Here is a 23,722-nt window from a genome sequence, read left to right as displayed (position 1 = left end):
TATAAAATGTAAAGGTAGATACCTTATATTTTATGTGACAGCTCAACAAACGATCTGGCAGTAATTTTGAAATGTGAAAAAAGAGCTGTAGCTCATCAGAGAGCTTCGGCTGTTGGGCGGTATAGAAATGCAATAAATAAATAAATAAATAGTAGACTGTTATGTGGTGGTTATGCTATGGAAAAAACTAAAGAGACTTGGAGGGATGAGATTTAAGAATAAGAAGGGGCTTGGCCTTTTGCACATGCACTAGCTGATGGGGAGTGGTGGAAATGTAGAAAATTAGATTCATAGGAAGCTGCCTTATGCTGAGTCAGACCAGTGGTCCATCTAACCCAGTATTGTTGATGCTGACTGGTTCAGACAACAGGATAACCCACATTCAAGGGTTGAGCATGGGTTGTGTGTAGGTTGTTGTTGAACTGAGAGTTGTTGTGTTGTCTGAACCCAGCTAGGCTAACAAGCCATGGTTTGTTAACCATGAACAACCCATGAAGAGAGCGCATGGTTTGTTGTTGGGTTGTTCATGGTCCAAGCAGTTTTGGATGATACAGATTTTCTAGACCCATTTCAAACTGGCTTCAGGGCAGGATACGGTGTTGAGACAGCTATGGTCGCCTTAGTGGATGATCTACGTTTAAGTATTGACAGGGCAGTGTGTCCCTGCTGGTGCTTTTGGACCTCTCAGTGGCTTTCAATACCATCAACCCTGGTATCCTTCTGGACACCTGGGAGGTTTAGAGAAGGAGGAAAGGTAGGAATGTGAGGCATTGTGTAAGGCAGAAGAAAGAGCAGGACTTCCTAACACACACGCTTTCTGCAGCAGTGGTGGGGATAGCAGTATTGAAAGGAGGAGTTCAGGGGATAGCTGAGGTTTCTCAACTGCTGTTCTAGCTTTGTAACTGGGATTATCAGTTTGGTTGAGACCTCATCCACTGTCCAGCAAGAACCAAATGGTCAGGAACCAAAGAGAAATGTAATCACCTCCCAAACCGCTGATTACCCAAACATTTTGAATATCTCCTTGGATCATTTCAATGGAGGAAATTCCATGGTAGTTGCTATTCAGCAGCTACAATGTTTCCTTCCTCAGTCATAAATATTGTATTTGCATTTTTCGATATTCACACACGTATGTGCACCCCCCCTCATGAATTATTCAGTTTTGCCAATCTTCTCTGCTCTTGATGGTTTGCCACCTTGATTTAACTCCTTTTCTCTTTCAGGGTATCTTCCCATCCAACTACATTCACTTGAAAAATGCATGCGTTAAGAACAAAGGGTAGGTGGAGATTCTGGGTAATTACATTTTAGCAAAACAAAATAGCAGCTGTAGGAAAAGTGCAATTTGTGGGAGTAGTTGTGTTGGAGATGGACAAATCTATTAAAAAAAAAGGCCCATTGCACCTTAAATGCCTAGTGCAAATGGTTCGAAACTGAAACTGCCCTATGGGTTTTCATGCTCCATCCCAGTTCCCTCTTCCCATTAATGGAGCTAAACATGGTGCAGCATCACGTTTCCACAGTTAGAAGTGGTTTTGTAACTTAACCATGGTTAGAGAAAACAGCAGTGAAAATGTAATGGTTAGCAGGGCAGTTTCTCATGCAGAGGGGAAGGAGTATAACCTCCCTTGGGGTACTTTTGGGCTCCTAATAACATGGCCACCTACGAATCACCCCCAAACCAGGAATTACATTACCAAAAGTCCAGGACAAATAGGACAATGACTGCCATAAAATGTGCATATAATTGATATGTATATATTCAAATTTAGAAATAATTATTATAATTTAAACAGAAATGCAGTTCATCTCACCATAGCATAGAAGACCTGTATTAAGCCAGGTGACCTGTGTGCCTGTTCATATTGGTCTTCAGGTACTAAGTATTGATGGGCAATAATTGCTTTATCTTCAAACTGGAATTGAACAGAAGAGCCCTCCAAATTGAGGATGCCTTCAAAGAGAAGGATGGTCTTCCCTCAGCCTTTCAAATAGAGAGCTGTCTTCTGTAAAAGAGGGCATCCCCCCCATCTCCTCACCATGATTATTAAAGTGGGCAGCTTATGTCTGTGATGGGCCTAAGATCAAATGACATTTGTTAGCTGTCATAGGATGCTTCATTTTTGTTTTCCTTGTTTGTTTCCTATACAGCTGCCTTTATAGAGTGAAAATTTTATTGGCGATTAACACAATTTACTCATGGCCCTAAATCACTGAATGGACTGTGACTGAGCAGCTCTGAAACAGTGCTTACTAAGTGTGCTAGTAGTGTTGACTAAGACCTAGGGCTCCTAGCACTACAATTGAAAGACACAGTGTAGCTGTTCAGTCTTTGCTTCCTTAATGGGTTTTTTTTTCTGATAAGAAAAAAGACAGAAGTGGTGGGAAAGCACAGGACAGCTACAAATTGAAGTTATTGTAATCTGGATCCACCATAAAATTCGGTGAATGAGACAGTGTGATTATCCAATAAAAAGCCTCATCTGATAGTACCATAAGTTGACCATAGTAAATTGTGTGATGCTGTTGGAACACATCCTTGGTTCTTTGTCGATGATTCCAAAGGCTAACAAATAGCAAACTGAAGGAAATTCCATATAGGTTCAGTAATCCCAGTGAGTTTGAATGTGTTTTTAAAAAATGCTTAATGAAAGTAATGTTTGTTAGGATTTGTTTGACAATGTATTTCTTCTGATTGTAATAGGCAGTTTGAAATGGTTGTTCCAACAGAAGATTCTGTTATCACAGAGATGACATCAACCTTAAGAGACTGGGGGACGATGTGGAAACAACTTTACGTGGTAAATGTACTTTATTACTATTCTTGGGCCCAGAATTTAGGAATAATTCCTTGATCCTTTCAAAATAATGAAGCAAAGTAGTTTTCAGTACTAATGTTCTATAATGTCACAAATGATGCTTGCTTGCCTGCAACAAACTCACAAACTTACCAATATAGCAAGACTGAGATATTTCATAAAGGCAATACAGGACCAGGGCAGCATGGGGTATCTTTAGTTGTTGAAGAAAAAGAGAGATGTGTACTCTGGTGTTGAATAAAATTAGAAATATTTAATGGTAATTTCCTCAATAAAAAATACATAGATTTAAAAAAGACAAATTGACACGTACAATAGTTCAATGTTTCGGGCCCTTAGATCCTTCATCAGAAGCTGTATCATTGTCAAAGTTCGTTTATGTAACAAAGTTCGTTTATGTAACAAATGCTGAATCTCCTTCCCTGCATCGTCCTCAAAAGGACTGCTTGAACTGCAACAAATACTGGCTTAGTCTTTTTTAAATCCATGTAATTTTTATTGAGGAATATTTCTAATTTTATTCAACACCAGAGTACACATCTCTCTTTTTCTTCAACTGTCATGGGTGTTTTTGTCCTCTTGTCCACTTCCGCATCTTTGCTTGTCCCAGGCGCACTCCATCCTTCCCTCCTGGATTTGGTCCTGAAAGATCCAGGAAAAGTGTGGGTGCATGCAGGGCGCATTGTAAGCAAGAACAATTTGAGACATTGCACAACATCATAACTGATCACAGGGCACTTCTGTTAAGGCATCAGCCTAAACTTTTAATTTCTTGGTTTTGTGGAGTTTGAGTGAACATGAAATTGCCTTAACTCTGGTCTTAATCCATCAGGGTTTTTTTTTAGTACTGCACACACACACACGTGAATGTTAAGAAGTTAAAATTGCAGTCAGTTGGATTAATTTGAGAAATGAAGAGAATGAGAAGTTTGTCTAGCAAAAAGTTTAGAACGTGAGCTTTTTAAAGTGCCTTCTATCTTTGGACTTTGATTTGAGATAAAGAAGATGGCACACTTTGATGCAAAAAGGTAGCGGCAGAAAGACTGACCTTGAATTTTTCAAAGTAAAACACACACGTTGAAATGATACTTGCGGGGAAGCTCATCCAACAGATGTTAAAGTCAAAATCAAGTGTACTACATAATGAAGTTGATTTCTTTACAATATTGATCCCAATCCATATGTGAGTGACCCCAGGTTTCAGTTCTTGGGCTGTAACCTATTATTGCAGGAGTGGGCAACTTGTGGCCATCCAGATACTTTGGCCTGTAACTCCTATGACAATGGTCCAAGCTGGCTAGAGCTGATGGAAGTTGTAGGCCAAAACAACTGGAATGCCACAAGTGGTGCACCCCTGCTTTATTGGAACTACTTGCCACCCTGCATGGCTATGGACCTTTTCAGACATTACCTTGATTCCTGGTAACAGCCTCTTTGCAACAGAGCATCCAATCAGGCATCTTAAACCATACGTTACCCACCCATCCCAATTGCACTTTTGAAAAAGTCAGATATATCTCTGACCCATGGGTGCATAGAATATGAACCATCCAATTTCTGTTATTCTTACATTTATCATAAGGGATGGACGGAATGTAGAAACTGGGAAAATTGCATGTACAGCCATTTGTGTCCAATTCTGGGTCACACCTATTGCTACGCATAATGGGAGACATATATGACACAAAGCCTGTCTCCACATGCTCTGGCTGCATGCGGGCTGTGACTTGTTGGGTTGGGGAGTAGATATGACTCAATCCTAGGATTGGAAAGAGCTGGTACAATCATGAGATATCTTTGCCTCTCCCATATGGATTTTCCTTACTGTGCCAGCAGCTGTCAACCCAGGAATAAAATCAACTTTTACTGAGTTGTTTGTAGGCCAAGTTAATATATTTGCACAATACTGATAGTACAGACTGTGTTTCACTTGAAAGAAAAGAGAGGTGGGGGGAAATCAAGCCTATTAACACAATAGACTATATTTTGACAAAGGTATACTAGATATATTAAGCAATCCAGAATAGGTGTATTTTTAAAAATGGGATAGCTTAGTTTGAATACTACCAAATCAGCAAAAAATGGTCTTCATTGTCCCCATATTGACTGGGTTCACACAACATAACAACCCACACTCAAGGTTGACTATGGGTGGAGTTTGGGTTGCCATTGAACCATGGGTTGTTGTGTTATGTGAATCCAATCATGCTAACAAATCATGTGTTAATCACAAACAACCCACAGTTCACAACCCAACAATAAATCATGGGTTCTCTTCATGGGTTGTTTGTGGTTTACAAACCATGGTTTGTTAGTGAGGCTGGGTTTACAATCAACAGCCCATAGTTCAGTGTCGACCCACACTCAACCCATACTTAGCTTTGAGTGTGGTTTGCTGTGTTGGGTGAACCCAACCATTGCATAGTTCTTAATTTTGGAAACTGATGCAGTAACCAAACCTCACTGCTTTGGGCAATCTAAGAATTTGGTTATGTATTTGACAGAGGAATGAAGGAGATCTCTTTCACCGACTATGGCATATAATGAATGAAATCCTGGACCTGCGACGGCAGGTACTAGTGGGCCATCTCACCCATGATAGGATGAAGGACGTTAAACGGCACATCACTGCTCGCTTGGACTGGGGCAATGAGTGAGTAAGAGATGACAGAAAAGTACACTTGCATTTTTATTAATTGAAGTTACTTTGTTTATAATTAGACTCTTAAAAGGAAGCTAATTTCTCTGAGTGGTGGGTTTTTCTGAGAAGGTTGCAACATGAAGAGCAGGCACCTTTTCCATAGGAAGGCTTAGGAGGCCCTGCCACCATTATTGATGACCTTGGGATATTTATGCCATTCTATCTGCCTTTGTGAAATAAATGGGCAGTATCCAGAAAGCCTCTCATTTAAGTGAAAGTCACTTCCTCACATGCAAGCCCCTTGTAGCTGCAGCTCCCTGCCCTCTATCCCATGCCATACTAGAGACCTTCAGGAGTGGCTTTTCTCACATTGTGAAAGGCTACAGTGGAAAGGAGAAGGCAGGAAAGCCCCATTCTGTGAACCGAACTCCAGTTACATTTCTTTGGATCCTGGCTGATGTCTGTAGTTTCAGTTTCCTTCATATTTCATCCAGTGGTATTGGAACATCAGCACAGTTGTGTGATCTCTATCACTGGGGAGTGCATGAATATTCCAGCCATGTAGGTGGGACTGGTCATATAGGACTAGTCATATTGCTCCCCTGCCAGGAGATTATCAGAGACCTTCACAATCTGTTCTGCCCACATGGCTTGAATATTTTAATCCATTTCCCAGCAGTAAGTAGAAGAGTCTTCAGTGCTTCTAGGTGAAAGTGAAAAGGGGTTGTGTCTCAAATAATATTGTACATTTCCATTTGCAATGTTATTTACTGAAATAAAACTCAACAGCGATGCTGTTGGTATCACTTGAGGTCCTTGAACCATGATTCCATTGTATTCTGCCATGGGCACAGTCAGATCAGTTTCTATCCAGTCAATGCATATTTAATATAAACAGGGGGGAGGGGGGACTACAGGCAGAAAGCATTCAGAAACCTCTGCCTTTTGCTCTGATCTGAATACTTACTTGAGAACACTGAGTTAAATCAACATGCCATGTTACAATTCTTACAGCAAACAAGCACGTCTTTCTGCATTTGTGCTTGCAAAACCCATGCCATATCAAAGCCTTTCGCGACGCTGTGACTAAATGCATAATACGATCACTTGTTTTGGAAAATGAAAAATTCATAGAGCAAAGTGTTGATGTTGAATGTGATCCGAATGTTGCCAGGTACGGCTCCTGATGATCTTGACAGTACCTTGCAATGTTTGAAAAGCCAACCAATTCATCTCTACTCTAGACATGCTGCATGCAGGGGCGGGGGGGGGGGGGGGGGTTAAATAAACACAGTGAGCTTCTGTTGTTCAATACTACTTGAGGGAATGGCAACACAGCCTTCAAGAACGTTGGTGCTTGCATCCTGGTTCAGGGCAACATTCCTACAGTTAGCTGATGGGGTGTGCGTCCCTTCTGACATGTTCTTCTAAAGGTGCCAGCTATTGGGGCGTTTTTTGCTGTCTTGGCAAATGAATGGGATAGGTGATAGAAAATGAACCACACCTAGGGGGCACATTTCTAGCGTGGACAATCATAATATGGAAAAGGGAAGCCAATCTCCTGCATCTGTTGTATGACATGTTCTTTATGCTTCTGCCATTTACATGTGGCTTTGTCACCCTAGTGGGTATCATGAACTGCTATTAAAACCAGTGACAGCTTTAGTTCACAGCAACTTTGAAAGCAATTGGCTCACTCATTCTTAATTCTGCAATTGGGTATTGATTTCCAGCCAAAAAAAAAAAAAAAAACCACCCACAAAAAACCCTGGCTAAAACAATGGATTCCATGCCATGTGCAGTTTTTGGCCTGTATTTTTCAAACTGTGTCATAAATTCTTGCAATGGAGAGATTAAACTTTGGGATTCCACAAGTATCCTTATTGGGACCAATACTTTTTAACTTATGCATAAATGATCTGGAATAAAGAGAGAGCAGTGAGGTGGCCATGTTTGCTGATGACATCAAATTATTAGGGTGTTTAAAACAAAAAGGGGTTGTGAAGATGCGGCAGGGTCTTGCTATGCGGCAGGGTCTTGCTATTTACTGTTTTACTCTGTACAGCACCATGTACATTGATGGTGATATATAAATAAATAAATAAATAAATAAATAAAAATAATAATAATAATAATAATAATAATAATAATAATAATAATAATAATAATAATAAGAGCTCCCAAAGGATCTTTCCAAACTGGGAGAATGGGCATCAAAATGGGAAATTTAGTTCAGTGCAAGTGCAAGTCAATGTGTACTGGGACAAAATATCTCAACTTTACGTATAAGGATATTGTAGAGTTGGAAAAAGGCAGTTAAAATGATCAGTTCCCCTATGATGATAGATTACATCATCTAGGATTGTTTAGCTTACTAAAAGAGTGCATGAGAGGAAACATGATAGAAGTGTACAAGCTTATGTTATGGAAAAAGTAGATAGGTAGACATCTCTCTCTCTCTCTCTCTCTCTCTCTCTCTCTCTCTCTCTCTCTCTCTCATAATACTAGAACCCAGGGTCATCTCATGAAGCTCATTGGTAGGGGATTCGGGACAGGTAAAAGGAAGTACTTTTTCACAGAGCACATAGTAGAACTATGGAACTCACTACTACAGTTGTAGCAATGTGCACCAATGTGATGGCTTTAAAAGGGGATTGGACAAATTCATAGAGGAGGAGACCATCAATGGCTACTGGTCCTGATGGCTATGTGCTGCCTCCAGTATCAGAGGCTATATGCTTATGTACACCAGTTAACACGGTCATGAGGGTGCTATTACACTCATGTCCTACTTGTGGTTTCCCCACAGGTGGCTGGTCAGCCTCTATGTGAACAGAATACTGGACTAGATGGACCCTTGATCTGATTCAACATGGCTCTTATTATGTTCTTACATTTTTAACTATGTGGATTACTTTGCTATGGCCCTTTCACTTTTGTCTTTGCCCATAATACATAGGAATCAATCCTTTACTTCAATACACATCATGTTAAAGCAGTCTTCTCCAACCTGGTTTGGGCTCCCAGGACTCCTGGCCACTGGCCATGCTGGCTGGGGCTGATGGGAATTGAAGTCCCAAACATCTGGAGTTTGGGGATGGCTGAGTTAGATACAGAGTGGACAGTGAATGAATATGAAATATGGAAGATGATGGAATGTGATGGACTAATTTCACAGGATCAGGGATGTTTTAGATTGGTGCAGAGTATGGAGATGAATTCAGGTAGTATACGGTGTATTGGGACAGGGAGTTTTTAAGGATGCCCCTGTCTGAAAGCAGAAAATATTTTGCATAGATTTGGCATCTTCTATTTTCTATGTAAATGGTTTGCCCACAACTTATTTGTTTAGAAGCAAGGTGTCAGGCAACTGTAGGAATTTCTGGGAGAGCTTTAATCTACTAAATCAAAGAAGCCGCTTGTATGATTTACAAATCAAAGATACTTAAGTGTTTCTGCTGCTTTGCAAGGTTACAAACAGGTGTCTTAGTCATGTTTATGCCATCTGCTAATGTATGATGTTTACTCAAGTTTTTGTTACTTGCAGAATGAAGGTGAGATCAAAAAACTATGCAGACATAAAACCTATGCAGTCATTTTTTGACCTGCCTTCTCATTACAACTCCTTAGATACCCCCCATCCCCCCAAGTCAGCCCATTTAGAAATGCATGTAGGGCAGTACGAAGAACTCCAGGTGGAGACAGGAACTGGTGACTCCCTCTGCATGGATAGTCTATGGGGCACTTTAGATCCAAGATCAGAAAAGAATAGATAGTAAAGGAATAGTCACAGCCTACATATTAGGAGAAGTACTCAGCTGATAAAAATAATTGAACCCCCCACAAAAAAACCTTAACATTTACTTCAAACTTTTATTTTTACTCTTTTTTTATTTTCCTTGCCATGCTGTCTTTCTCCAGATTTTTCTCCATCGTTTCTGATGACACTTCTTAATCACCAACATTGGTACTTAACCTCTAGTTGTCTTTTCTTTTGCAGAGGTTAAGCCCTAATGATTTCCTAATCTAGTGAGTGTACTAGATTAGAAAATAATCAAGTGTACCCTTTGTTGTAAAGATTACAACAAGATAACATACGTGAAGCACATTGCTATATAAGTGGTAACCATCACAATTGTTTCTAATAATATCGTGTCCTTGTGCGCATATTACATATTTTCCCTCTTACACTCAATGATGTTGGCGTATTCTCGTGGATAAAGATTGTATCATGTTTGGGCTCCTAAGCGCGCTTTATTAGGATGCTGTCCAAGGTCCTTAGAATGTTCTTCACTGACCAGGTATTCCATATTCACTTGCAGGCAACTGGGACTAGACTTGGTTCCAAGAAAGGAATATGCTATGGTGGATTCGGAGGAAATAAGTATTACAGAGCTGTATAGACTGGTAGGTAAATAACTCTTTCCCACTTTAGCCTAGTTCTCAGAGTTAATGGAATTTTCCACAGTAGCTTATAGCACACAGGGGGCTGCTATAGACATAATGTGGCCGTTAACTACAGTTAAGTGATTGGGAGTGGACCATGGGACCATACACTTGCTTCTCTCACACACACAGGTTTTCCTAGCATTTCTTTACCATGGTTAGGCATTGTGCCTGACCACCCTTTTTCTATAATTAAGACAAACTCCAGGGATGCTCTGATCTTGGTTTTGAAATGCTACATAAGGAAGAAAATAAAACATTTGGCATGCACAGAGAATTCCCAGTGTTTGTGTTGAAAATTCTTGCTTGTTGTGGGAGAGAACCCCCCACCCTTATGTGGAAGGACTTCTTGTGAGATCCTTGGAGCTACTGGATTGCAGCCTTAACCGAATAAATATCTCCTTTTTTTGTCTAAATCCCTGCATTTCTGTTGTTCGTTGTGATAGTACCTGGTAACGCCAGATCAAAATGGATTGCTCTAGGGTAATTGTGAGGTCTGTATCAGGAGGAGAAATGTTCTGTCTTGCTTTGCAGCAAAAAATGAAATAAATAAAAATTAGAAAGCTCTGTGCCCAGGGAGCCCCGCCTATTTCTCTCACCAAATTCCTAAGTATTATTTAATTTCCGTATTTCTTCGATTTTAAGATGCCATCGATTGTAAGACGCACACTAATTTCAGTACCACCAACAGAAAAAAACACCTGACACACCCGCGATTCTAAGACGCACCCCATTTTTAGAGATGTTTATATGGGACAAAAAGTATGTCTTAGAATTGAAGATTTTTTATTTATTTATTTATTTATTTATTACATTTTTATACCACCCAATAGCCGAAGCTCTCTGGGCGGTTCACATCACATCAAATACGGTAATCATTGTTAGAGATCCTGATGCCTTCTAAAATTCAGGGGTCCAATGCAGCCAGAGGGGAAAGCCTTCAGTATATTCTACCAGAGGAGGGTGGTTTTTTGAACTGCCTCCAACACAGGGAGGCAGCCTAGGTCTGTTTAAAGATGATGCTTAAGTTAAAGCATCAACATTTGCCAGAACAGAATTCTTGGCAATAGCAGTTCCGAGCAGCTAAGTTGTTGAAGTTTGTGAAAACCTTTGAAAACTGCCATTTCATTTATTGGCAAGTTATGCTGTTCTTTTCAAAGACATTAATAAAGTTATTAATAAACTATAGATTGCATGGAATGAAAAGGCCAGATTATTTGTAACGTAGTACCAAAGATATTTCCATGGTGGAGGGGGAACCAGAATGCTTGCCAGAGGAATAAGATTTTTTTAAAAATAATATCTGCCAACAACAGAGGGAGGCTGAGAACACCTCTTTCAAAATAGAACCAAGCTGTGTCTTGTGCCAGAGTTAAGGGTCGGTGTCCATGGCTTGGTGAGTTATTATAAATACAAGCACACACGACTAATGGATGGTGGCTCTTCTCCCGCAAAACCTCTTGTGGGGCATAGGTACAAAAAAGATGCCCCCAGGAAGTGTCTCTCATGGCATAGTGATCAGAGTACCTGACTGAGACTGAATGGATCCAGGTTCAAATTTCTGGTTTACCTTGGAACAATATTTCTCTCTCTCTCTCTCTCTCTCTCTCTCTCTCTCTCTCTCTCTCTCTCTCTCTCTCTCTCTCTCTCTCAGCCTAACCTACCTCAGCGGGTTGTTCCTATAAGAAGCATGGGATAAAATGTCATTAAATAAATATAATAATTAGGCAGTGAGAAAACTGAGCCTCACTGTTTCTAGGAACAATGGCTGGCTCCCAAACCTACCCAAAATTTGTGGATCCCTTCCCAGTATTACCTCATAAGAACAACAATAATAAAGAGAAAAACATGAAAACTATGGAGCTTTTAAGGTTTAAAATAAGGGGAAGTATCCCATTTTGCCACTATGTAGAAGTAGACCCATTGAAATGAATGGGATTCAAGTTAGTTGTGACTTCGATCACATTTATTTCAATGGGTCTCTTCCATGTGGGACTAATTTTGAATGCTACCGAAGTTTTAGCAACCAAAAATAATTTGATGTGGAGCAAGAAAACGTAGCCTTCATTTCTACATTACTCCATAATACATTTTCGTTTCATACAATAAAAACAGTTGTAACCTGACTGCGCTTTTCTCTTGCTGTCAATACTTAGATGGAACACCGTCACCGCAAGAAAGACACACTGGTCCCAGCGAGCAGCCACCATCTCTTTGTTCAGATGAAGAGTCTGATGTGTTCCAATCTGGGAGAAGAACTGGAAGTAATCTTCTCACTTTTTGACAGTAAAGAGAATCGACCAATCAGGTAGTGCTGCCATTTTCTTGGAAGAATGCAAAAATGTTGGTGCTTTGTCCATTCTTGCTTTTCCTTGGGACGACAAAATCATTTTGCTGTTTCGACTTTGACACCTGGGCATAATGAAGCCCGTCAACATAATCCTGAATGTATATATTTACTTGTTGGATCCCTTTTTGAAACTGGGTCTGGATCACTTGGTGTGTGGATATAGATAGCTTACTTTCTAAACTGGAGAGCCATTGTTGCACTAGAGAATGTCAAGTGATGGAAACACACAAGAGCATTCACCTCAACACCGTTTATTTTCACCCCCTTAGCACTCCTGAAAGCTATTGTGTTTAGATTTCTCTGTATGCCACAGCCTTCTGAAAACCTATTCAGAGCACAGATTAGCTCTAAGTATGGCTAAGTCTGGATTCAACCCATGGTTAGGACTGACTTGAATTTAGGGTGCAGTCATATTGATTGTGCACCCATAAACAGAGGGCTCTGAGTTTGGACCCTGCCACCTATCCTATGCCCTGCCAGCAAGAGTCAGGCAGGGTAAGAGGAGGATGGAGGAGATTTCACCTCCATTTCTCCCTTTAAAATACAAGAACAGTTAGATGGGCCTCTGAGCCCATCTAGCTGACTTACCTTTTGGTGGATGGGAGGGAACTGGAGAGACCAAAGGATACGTCGTATCCTGCCCTCTCCTCTCCCCTCCCCACCAGCATGTCCCCTTTTCTCCCTCTCCCACTTCTCTTACGATGTCACCATTGTGACCTAGTAAGAGAAGCTTTCCATGGTGGTTGGGAGGGGGGAAGGGAAGAGAAGACCTATGATCACATCTCCTCCTCCATGCCCATTGCTCTGTCTATGGGTACAGAGGAGTAGATCTGCAGAATCCTATGGTGTCCCAATGCGGTCTAGGGCTTGTAAGATTGCTCTCTGAGGGCATAATCCTATGCATGTTTTCACAGGGGGTGGGTGGCGTCCTACAAGTCCCTGCATTCTCCAGCCAGCTATGCATCATCACTCAACTAGAAAGCACCTTGCCAGACCCATTACTTAAACCATTCTGTGACTCACAAAAGTATCATCAGGAGTTAATATCTCTATTTATTTCTTTTGTTAGTGAACCTCTTCGCCACGCTGGTATGGCAATACTGCTTAGCTTTGTTAAACATATGCTTACACGAAAATATAAAAAATTGCGAGATCAGAATTCTTGAAAACAAAAGCCGTGAGTAGATAAATAACCAAAGTGACTGTTCTCCTAGCCACTGTACAAAAAGAAAAGAAAATGAAAACTGACTTTGAAAACTTCAGTGCCGCTATTATTGCCAAGCTATGCTTTTCTGTTCAAAGGTGAAAAGACATTATTAACTATGCATTACATGTAATGAAAACAAGACAAGAGACCAGATTATTTGCAGCATGACGCAGAAGTTATTTCTATAGTGGAGGGAAATCTATAATGCTGGCCAGGCTTTGCTTCCCCTGCATTAAGAGCCATTAGTGGAATTTTAAGCTGTATTACAACCACTACCTGCTGAGATATTTCCCCCCCTCCCTCAGATTTGTTTATAATGGATATGGGCTTGTGTGATTTTTGGGAAGTAAGACAGATTCTTTGAGTTGTAAATAAATAATTCACCAGCTGTCTGAAGACGGAATCCCCATTATTAACATATTAGACTAAGCCTCGTCTCTTATCCATTGTTGCACTCAAAACGACTCAATGCTTAGTACCACATGGTCTATAAAATAGAACAAAAACCCACAGGCACATGGCCCTAATCCCTTCTTTGTCAGAGCAATGGCTGTAAGCTTGTTCAGCTTCCTTGTTAACAGCAAACTTCACCGCTTCCTTTCGCTCACTGCTTGTTCCCATTGTAAGAAAATATATTTTACATTTTTTAAACTGCCAACTTCATTGTACCTTAATTCATTTAAAGACATCGGTAAAAAGAGGGGCTTTTTTTCTTTAAAAAAATTGCATTGTAGAATATTTGTATGAACAAGGGCTAGAATCCAAAGAGTTGCGTGGCTGCTCCGAGTTGGATTTTTGAACACCAGTCTTCCATGGAAGGTGGCCATTTTTTAATTGTCCCAAAAGAGAACGTGTATCACCAAAATAGGAGACAAAAGAGGACATATATTTGCATAAAGTGTGCATGTGCTAATAGATATGTATATATGCAAGTTTAAAGATAATGGTTATTATTTAGAACATTTATTTATTTATTTATTTATTTATTTATTTATTTATTTATTACATTTATATCCTGCCTTTTTTCCTCCAAGGAACCCATGACGTGTACATAAGTCTCCTCATCTCCATTTTATCCTCATAACAACCCTGTGAGATGGGCCGAGAGTTCGTGACTGGCCCAAAGTCACCCAGTGAGCTTCCATGGCCAAGAGGGGACTAGAACACGTATCTCTCAGTCCAACACTCTAGCCACTACACCACACTGACTTTGTGTACAAAGTACAGGACATCTCACCCTATTGTAGAAGATGGTGACCAGGTGACTTGAGTGCTTTGCTCAGGCTGATGTCCTGATGCTGTTGATGGGCAAAGGCGGGATACAAATAAATATAATAATAATAATAATAATAATAATAATAATAATAATAATAATAACTTCAATACCCAATTTGAACTCCTGATGATTCTTTATCTTTGTACCAGACTTTGATTGGACAACTTTCCCAGTAGAGGACATCCTCAGAATAGAGGGCAGTCCTCTGACAGCTTTTCAAATAGAGTACTGCCTACTGTAAGAGGGGACTCTTGGCCACCCTACAACCACCTCACACACTATTTTTGAATTTCCCCCCAGCTTCACATAGGATTTGCCGTGCAGCTTGGAGAGTTTTATTTGAGAAATATGCGACTTTGGCACATTTTTGTGCTATTTCGATTGTGCTGTGCCCCCATTTCCCCCCATGACCGTGTTTTCAAGCGCTATCCTACAAATGCCTACCCAAGCTATTGAGTTCTGTTCTCAGTTTTGTTTTGAAGACATTTCCAGGATGCAGTGCCTTGTGGTTCCGATGAAAGATGAACCAGATGAGTTGAAGCATACCATGGAAACACTCCTGTTGAATGCTTCTGACAACTACCCCTTTAAGAGTAAATGTTCTCAAGGCTCGTTAGCTGTTTGCTTTTAGCATCTTGGATATGCATTGACAAGTTGTGGTATCTTTTACCCAGAAATTTGAGGATAGTTTGGGCTTGCTTTGATTATACTCCTTAGTGCAAAGTATACATAAGCTAATGATTTTTTTAGTTACAAAAACCTTGCTGGCTGAAGTTCCTGTTAATATTTTTCTTTACTTCATGTTGTTATTATTTTATTTATTACGTTTCTGTATTGCCTTTCTGGAACCAACCAAGGCAGTTTACAAAAATTCAGAAAATAAACATTAAAAACAAATAAAGACATAGTAAAACGTTAAAAACAACCTAAAAAATATTTGGTTAATGTTAGCTAAGGGGAAATATCCTGGACAACCTTATTTCCTTTTTACTCTTTTAAAAAGGGAGGAGAGAGAATTAAAATTAAAAAAAAGAAAGAAAAACGTTGTTGAATATATTGAAAAGGAAAAGTTGGTTTCCAAGAGGCATGAAGACGTTTAGCCAGAGGCTGTACTGAAAACCTGTAATTTCATCAGACTATATTGTGGTATTCATGGAGACAGTTTGCAACTGGGTCCCAGCGATTGCAGTACAAGAAAGTGGAGAGAGACAGGTTGTGATTCATGTGAGAAAAAATGGGTTGTTGCATCTTCCAGTCAAAAATGCAGGCGTATGTCACACTGATGCGATGGATGGTTTAGTCTTTGACCTATGAAAGCGGCAGTGGGGCTGGTTGGGTGAATGAAATAGTTTCTTCTACCATTGGTGCAAGAGTAATCGAGCAAATGACACCAGGCCAATAATGTCCAAGCAGGCTGATGGAAAACAAATCATTTATGCACAGAGCTAGTGAGAATGGCAAGCCACGTGGAAGCCTTTTTGTTTTTTTGCTGAAGTCACGCTATGTAAACAAACTGTTCAGACACACCTAAAGTAAAGGAGCAGTTGAAACTTTTTGCCATAACTTCATTATTTAAGCAAGTCTAACTCTATATTATAGCTTCCTTCAGTTTATATTCTTGAACAGAAATCCCTATAAGTCGACTGCCAAGGGTCCCTATATGTCGACTGCCAAGAAACACACTATTTAGAGTGGTGCATACAAGTACCATTCAGTACTGATGGTCATACTACTGCCTGCTAGCTCTTAAAAGAAATGTCTACCTCATTTGATATTAAGAACATATTCTTACTGAACTCATTTACCATTGAATGTGGTTAGAGTGATAATCACAGTATAAGTTTATGGGGAGTTCCTAATGATGAACTCTAATTAATGACACTTTTTACAAGAAAGAAATATCACACTAATCTTAATAAGTAGTGCCAAAATCTTTGTGCTCCTTAAATCTTGAATGCTGCCATTATTCGTAGTTCACAATTGAAGAACACTAGTGCTGATACCTAAATATTGAGCACAGCTCTCAAAATCCCATTGATCATAAAGATGGTGAACTAAGCATGCCTTGTATGTTCCGACTGAAATGAATGGGGCTTAAATGAGCATAATGTTGGCTGTATCATGCCATAAGATGGGGCAGTTCTGTTCATCATCATTTCAGATCACAGTTATGAATGTTCATTTGAAAAATGGGAAGGATTTCTACACTTTTTAAAATTTCGTGATTGCAGAAACTAATGGTGTAACAATTTCTAAAGGGGCAGTTGTGTTAGTCTGTTGCAGCACAAACCGCAAAGAGACTTGTGGCACCTTAAAGTCTAACATATTTAATATAATATACAGTATGTAATAATCTTGAAGGCGCCATAATACTCTTTGTTTTTACAGACTAATGTATTCTTCCTACTATTGTAGTGAAGACTGAGGAATGCAGCAATCCTTTTTGCCTTTCTGCAGAGAGTCTGCTAATTTTATTAAAGGGTACATCATCATAAAGACATATAGCCCAATAACCTTTTCATGTGATATATAACTGAGTACCTTCTGTTTTAGTAAATTGGCAAGTAGAGTGATATCGGCAGTTTATATAGTCTATAGATTTCAGTGACATTAGGTTCTCCATGTGCCATTGAAATAAACTTCTATTATAAAATGCTAAAGTTATGAAATTCACATATTTTGTTTGGTTATATAGATGTTACCTTTAATAAAGTACCAATATATATTTTTAAAAATAGGCTGACATTTGAACCTGTAGACTTTTGCTCCTCGTATTTTTCCTTCTGTAGTGGTACGTTAAGGCACTTTGACCTCAGCCTTGCTGGAGGGCCCAATTACAATGTTTCTCAGATAAGACTGATTCTTTAATCAAAGCTACATTGATTTTTTTTGTATCAGATCTTGAATTCTTATCTCTGCATTTTCAGCATTCCCACAAGAGGCAAAGTCAAAATTAAATTACCATGGAGAAGAAAAGTGACATTACTTGTTTTTAAAATTACAATTTATCATTTACATTAGACTTATTGGTGTTTAAAATAGTAAAACCGATTTATATTGTCTGTCCCCACAACAGCTTGGTGAAGTAGCCCTCACATTTATACATAGTGTATACTGCTGTATACATAGGGGAACTGTGACACTGAGAGAGAATTACTTACTCAGGGTCAATTTCTGAGTTCATTGGTGAGGTGGAAACTGAACTCTAGATCTTTGGGGCACCAATATTATTCACTAGATCTCATTAACTTTAATGTTAAGGCATTAAATAATATATCATTCTTGTCAGGTAGAGAAGTTATTTTGTTTCTGTCAATGACATGAGAATTCTCATGACCCAAATGGGCAGAACCTGGACCTGGAATCTAGAAGCTGAATGTTTCTGTTCAATAAGCTGCCACTGATTATTATTTGTTTATTAATTTATTTAGTTCATTTCTATACCATTCAATTGCTGAAGCTCCCTGGGCAGTTCCTAAAAATTAAAACTACAAGGTACAGCATAAAATTTAACAAAGCCTTTGATGGTTAAACTCACTGGCACATTGTTTTAACTGCTTTTTACTGCTTTTAAATTATATATTGTTTTAACTTGGATCATGGTTTAATTAGTTTTTAACTATGAATATTTATTGTTTTATACTGTATGTTTTTATCTGTATGCTGCTCTGAGATCTTAATGATATAGGGCAGGATATAAATGTTTTAAATAAATAAATAAACAAACAAATAAATAAATAAAATATGGAAGCTTAAACCCACAAGATAAAAGTACAACTAAAATAAAACCTAGCAACAATGCATAGATTTAATATACAGATTTAAAAGAACAGAGCCAAAAGACTAGCATGATAACATACTGGGCAAACCTCTCTAGGGAGCTCATTTCACAGCGGAGTGCCACAGCAGAAAAGGCCATCTTCTCAGGTCCTCCTTTTCTTCCATTTACAGCTAGAAGAGACTGTAAATAGTATCAGGCCTAAAATGCTTGCTTTGGTCCTAGTGATTTAATAGGGTGGGCGTTCTTTATTTCATGTTCATTGTATCCAAGACTTGTAATACAACACGGCCTTTAGGGTTTCTTTTTAATGCTTCAGTCTCAACAGACAAAAGCAAATTACAATATCCTTTTTTATATATAAAGCAGTTTGATGTTCTACTGTAAAAAACAAAACAAATTAGTAACATTGCCAACTACGTCAAAGTGTTGGATCTATGCTGATCCCAAAGAAAATGAGGTTAAATAAAAAAGGTGATTAGTCTTTATGAGCAGGGAAGTTTCTTATGGCAGCCCAGAGCTGAGGAGATGTCTGCAGGTTTAGTCACTGCTTCAGAGACCCAATATAGAAAGAGAGACCAACAGCTCTGCAGACAGATACAACATCCTGGTGGGTGGTGCATGATATGCCTCACAATCATCCAATTGGCTGAGCTCCAGTTACAGCCCGTGGAACGTAAGAGTCTAGGGGATGCACCACTGGGAGAAAAACGTAGACCCTGCAGTGGTAGTTGGGCGATAGAACCTGAGTTAACATTGCTCTTGAGGGTACCATTAGAAGACAGTGGTTTGAGGCACAATAATCCATTAGATCTTTGCAACAGCAATTGCTTCAGCGTACATTCCATTCAATTTGGAAAAAACTGGTCCTGCAGATCTCTTTTAATTGCACTATTTAATTCACATATTTAAATCTCATTTACAGAACATATTGCAGTATGGCTTCCACAAATGTACCTCTATTTTTTGTAGGCTGTTACTTGTTTGTAGAGTTTCCTGTGCTCTCAGGACAACTTTTCTAAGTGATCCCAATTATGCTCAATTCCGGCTCGTAGTTATTTTGTAAAAAACTGGGCATAAAATGATAACCACTTTAAATGGTTATATGTGATTTTAATTGCCCTGCATATCAGATTATTATAGGAACAATTCCACAATGCCTTAGAAACATTCCACGTCTTTGCTGGTCTTTTGTACTGTGTTTTATCAACAGCATTTCAAGTAGCTTGCAAAATCCTAAAAACCAATAAACCCCACACATCGTAAACAGTCAAATAAAGCTATTCAATAAAACCACCAGTAGTCTATTAAACCACAAAGACCGGACTAAAAATCCAGATCTTAGCCATTGTCTACTGAATCTGCAGTGTATATTAGAGTAGTATGTTAAATTTGCTGTGATATGGGGAGGGGCATTGCGAGTGGCGAAGGAAGCATAGAATAAGACACAGACACAGAGCTTGGGTTAAACTCTTTATTTAACAATTGGGTAGCATCATCCCTCCCTGGATCTGCATGTGAAAGTGCAGGAATTAATGTCCTAATCTCAGGCCGCTTGCCTGTTGATATGGGCAAGCCACCCTCCAAAGGAAGGAGTCGGGAAAGCTGGCACCTTCCCTATGCGACACTTCCACCCCCGCTCCCTGCCATAATGACAGCAAGTAGATGAAGCAGGAGGGTCTCCAAAGGCATACCATATCCTGACACGGGGGCCACATAACCCCCTAGGAGCTGGTCCTCCGGCTATGCCAATCACCAAAAGGTGCCAGAGTGCTCATCGTCCCTACCTAATATAGCCAATTTCTGCACATCCTTGGCACATCCTAACACTGATCAACCTAATTAACCACTCCTCCACATAAGACTTCCAGTATGAAGTAGGCAAAAAACAATTGGAAAAAATTCCTACTCAGCCCCTCCTCCAAAGGAGACGACTGGCTAATCCCATACTAGAAGAAGGGCGGGAGGCTGGGTCAGCGATTGTTGAAAAGAGGCCGGAGACTGGGCATCAGCTGCCTTTATAGGCACTGCCCTGCCCTACCTCATATGGCTCACATGCAGAGCCATGGGAGCGTCATTCAGCTCCTCCCCACCCGTAACGGCTGGCTTCCCGCCAAAGCTGTTGGCTGGGTGGATGCCGGTTTTTCTTGCATTGTGCAGCAAAATGTAACTCCCATAGGGTCTTTTTTTAAAGCGCTCATTTCCCCTATGTAAGACTGATACTGGCTTAGAAATTCTCAACTATTTGTGAAAGTTGCTGCCATGTTAAGATTGTCTGCTCATATATGTATATTCCTGCTCTGTGTCAATATGATATGAGAATCCTATTATGGCTAGCTGACAATTCTTGGTTCTTTCAGTGTTGGATTAATCTGCTGCTCTCTGTCAACTTAAACACTGTTTCCTTTATATATCACATTGCCCTCAGATGAACATAGATATATCATCCATGTAGACTAAGAGTCAGAACAAGATTTATTATGGCTGCATAAAGCCAGTTTCTCTCTTCCAAAGAGCTAGCACTTGGTTATTCTTATTGCTCCCACTTAATGTCAGTTTTTTTCTCAGCTGTTACTACATGTAACTGAAATATCACTGTTATATTTTCAGGTTTTGCAGAAGTTAAAAAAATAAATAAGATGAGGCCACTCACCCATGGCCTGAAACCCAAGGGAGCACTAGAACCACATTGGTTGGTATAACAGCTTTGGTATAGGCCAGGATACCTATACCAAGAATGCTGAACTCTTACTTCCGAGAGTGGGAAACAGGGTCTCATCAGGAGCCCAGAGAGTAGCAGCACAAGACAACAGTCCAAGGTAGTATGGTCAGGAGAACTAAGCTGCAAGTTACTGGCAGCTAAAATAAAGGTGTTGTTCCAGGAACCAGCAGGTCTTAATTGACACCTTATATAGCCAAGTCTCCTAGCCAATACTTAGATGCAAGCAATTAGTCATGGCTCAGCATCTCGCTACTTCTGAGGAGAACTTTGCTCTCAAGTAATCTTTACTCTTGAGGAGCATGGTTGCTGCAGTTCTTGAGGTGCACATTTCATCTCTAAGTAGTGCCCTTTGCCTCTATTTGCTCTAGGGCTGGTCAGATGCTTGGCCTCTTCTCTGACTCCATGGGTGTGGTACATCCCTCAGGGGTTCCTCAGGGCCCACCATTGCTGAAAGGGTCAATGTAGCTTCTCCACAGCTGCTGGAGGTTCCTGCAGTATCACTGGAGTCAAGGGGTTCTACAGGGTATTTAGACTCTGCAATGTCAGGGTCTTATTCTAAAGGATCATCTTGGCCAGCCATGTCTTCTTCAGAATATTCCATTCCATTTCCCTACCACCACCACCACCACCATCACACACACCATTTTCTGCCCTCCCCAACAGTCAGTCACCATTCTGTTCTCACCGAGCAAGTCCTAACTGGGCTGTTTTTAAGGGTTCTCACCATTAGGGCTCCCCCTCCCACCCCGAATATTTTTTGTAGTTTTGCAAACCTGGCATTTTCCCTGAGGCTTCTGCTGTTTTACAGCGTGAACAGCAGGATCCAGCATTTAACTGTATTGATGAACTTCATCTTTGTGGGTGAGCTCAAGGATTATACCAGCGCTGTTAAATTCATTCTGTGGTGGTGATGAGAAGTAAGTGTGCACTGTGCAAATATGACACTAAGATGTTTCCCTGAGTCTTTGATCGAGCCAAAAAGTCATTTTCTAAAAAAGAAAAAAATGCTGGTTATAGAAATGCTGGAAAACTCAAGCAACTTTCCAATAATGTGAATTTGTCTTAAATAATACACCTGGACTACAAACTGGGTCAATGTTCTTGCAATCTGACTTGCTTCCCTTGAACATTTACTCTTGGTATCTAGATCAGTGAAACTTTTAAAAAACTGATTGCCTTGCTAGCTTCATCATATCCAATATCCTGGATGTCTGAGACAGTGACTCTGAAATGTGTTCTCATGTGGGTGGCAGGTGGAGTCTGCTTCATGGATCCCACATGAGGTGCAGCAATTTTTCAGTGGAGAGGAATTCATTCTCAATTAGTCTCTGACACTGCTGTTTCATTGGCCCTGTTCAGGCTGCACCACAGCCCAGGATTTTTTAAAACCCTGGTTTGTTGTGAACAACATGGAAGTCTGCATTGCTCTAGACAACCCATGTGTAGTAGCCTATACATGGTTTAACCATGGGTTACAACTCTTGGTTGTTTGTCTCCCAACAACCCAGAAATCGTGGTTTGCGCATCGTGCTTTTCAATGGATAATCCCTGGGTTGTTTTTCTCCTCCCAAGTGGGAGTGATCAGCCAGCAGGAACCAGTACATTCACTCACTCCCACTTAAAAACAAAGCAAAGCAAACCAGGTTTGTTTTGACGTATGGACCGAGTCATTAAAAACCACACAAATTTCCATGGAATGAGTTGTGCAACTGCATGTTATATGTACTTTGGCATTGGAAAACCCATCATATCAGTGACTTGATGGCTTTTTAACACACACACACAGAGTAAATAAATAGAATAATACATTTTTAGTCATCTCAAGAACTTTTGTAGATGGAAGCCTGAGAGATAGCGGTTGTGAAAAGCTCTTTCCTGAGTCATATAGGACCAAATTGCACTAATCCAGAACCGGCCCTTCCAGAATTGTGTGTGACAAGCAGTTTTCCCACTGCTCCCTAAGCGAGGCGTCTGGCTTCAGGTGCAGCGGAGGGCACCAGTATCGCCGGTGTGAAAGTAACTTTCTACTGCCAGTCTAGCCAGCATTTGTAGCTGGAATAGAAGGGTGGGTGTCATCTTGTCTTTCACCTCAAGAAACAAAATATTTTGGGCCAGCCCTGCTAACACAATATTATTTTTATTGAGATATCTCCACATAATATCTCTAGCATTGCTATCTTTTTGGCTCTAGGTCAAGACTTTTCTCTTCTGCTAGGCATTTAACAACATATGCTGAGGTTTTTTTTTAACTGACCCCAGAATAGTTGTTTTAAATGGATATTGTGTGTTTTTATGCTTTTTATGGTTTTAAATTTGGTATATTTGTTTTTAATGTTAACTGTTTTAATTTTTGTGAACTGCCCCGAGAGCTTTGGCTATGAGGTAGTATATAAATGATGATGATGATGATAATGTAAAAACAAGCAAACATTTTTGAGCGCAGCTCAAAACACACTTGCATGAACACTAGTGTTTCCCCA

The 23,722-nt window shown here is 40.0% G+C and overlaps 1 protein-coding gene across 1 annotated transcript in view; it reads left to right on the top strand.

Moving 5' to 3' along the window:
* DOCK4 (dedicator of cytokinesis 4) overlaps window positions 1–23,722 on the top strand; it is a 293,588-nt gene that overhangs the window by 118,541 nt on the left and 151,325 nt on the right. Inside the window, exons 4-8 of the mRNA XM_063134026.1 lie at window positions 1,227–1,282; window positions 2,708–2,804; window positions 5,327–5,475; window positions 9,786–9,870; window positions 12,066–12,217. Coding sequence (XP_062990096.1) covers window positions 1,227–1,282; window positions 2,708–2,804; window positions 5,327–5,475; window positions 9,786–9,870; window positions 12,066–12,217 — 539 coding nt within the window. The remainder of the gene's footprint in view (window positions 1–1,226; window positions 1,283–2,707; window positions 2,805–5,326; window positions 5,476–9,785; window positions 9,871–12,065; window positions 12,218–23,722) is intronic.

Source organism: Elgaria multicarinata, chromosome 9 (genome assembly GCF_023053635.1).
Source record: "Elgaria multicarinata webbii isolate HBS135686 ecotype San Diego chromosome 9, rElgMul1.1.pri, whole genome shotgun sequence".
Lineage (NCBI taxonomy): Eukaryota > Metazoa > Chordata > Lepidosauria > Squamata > Anguidae > Elgaria > Elgaria multicarinata.
This window is presented reverse-complemented; position numbering and strand designations above follow the sequence as displayed.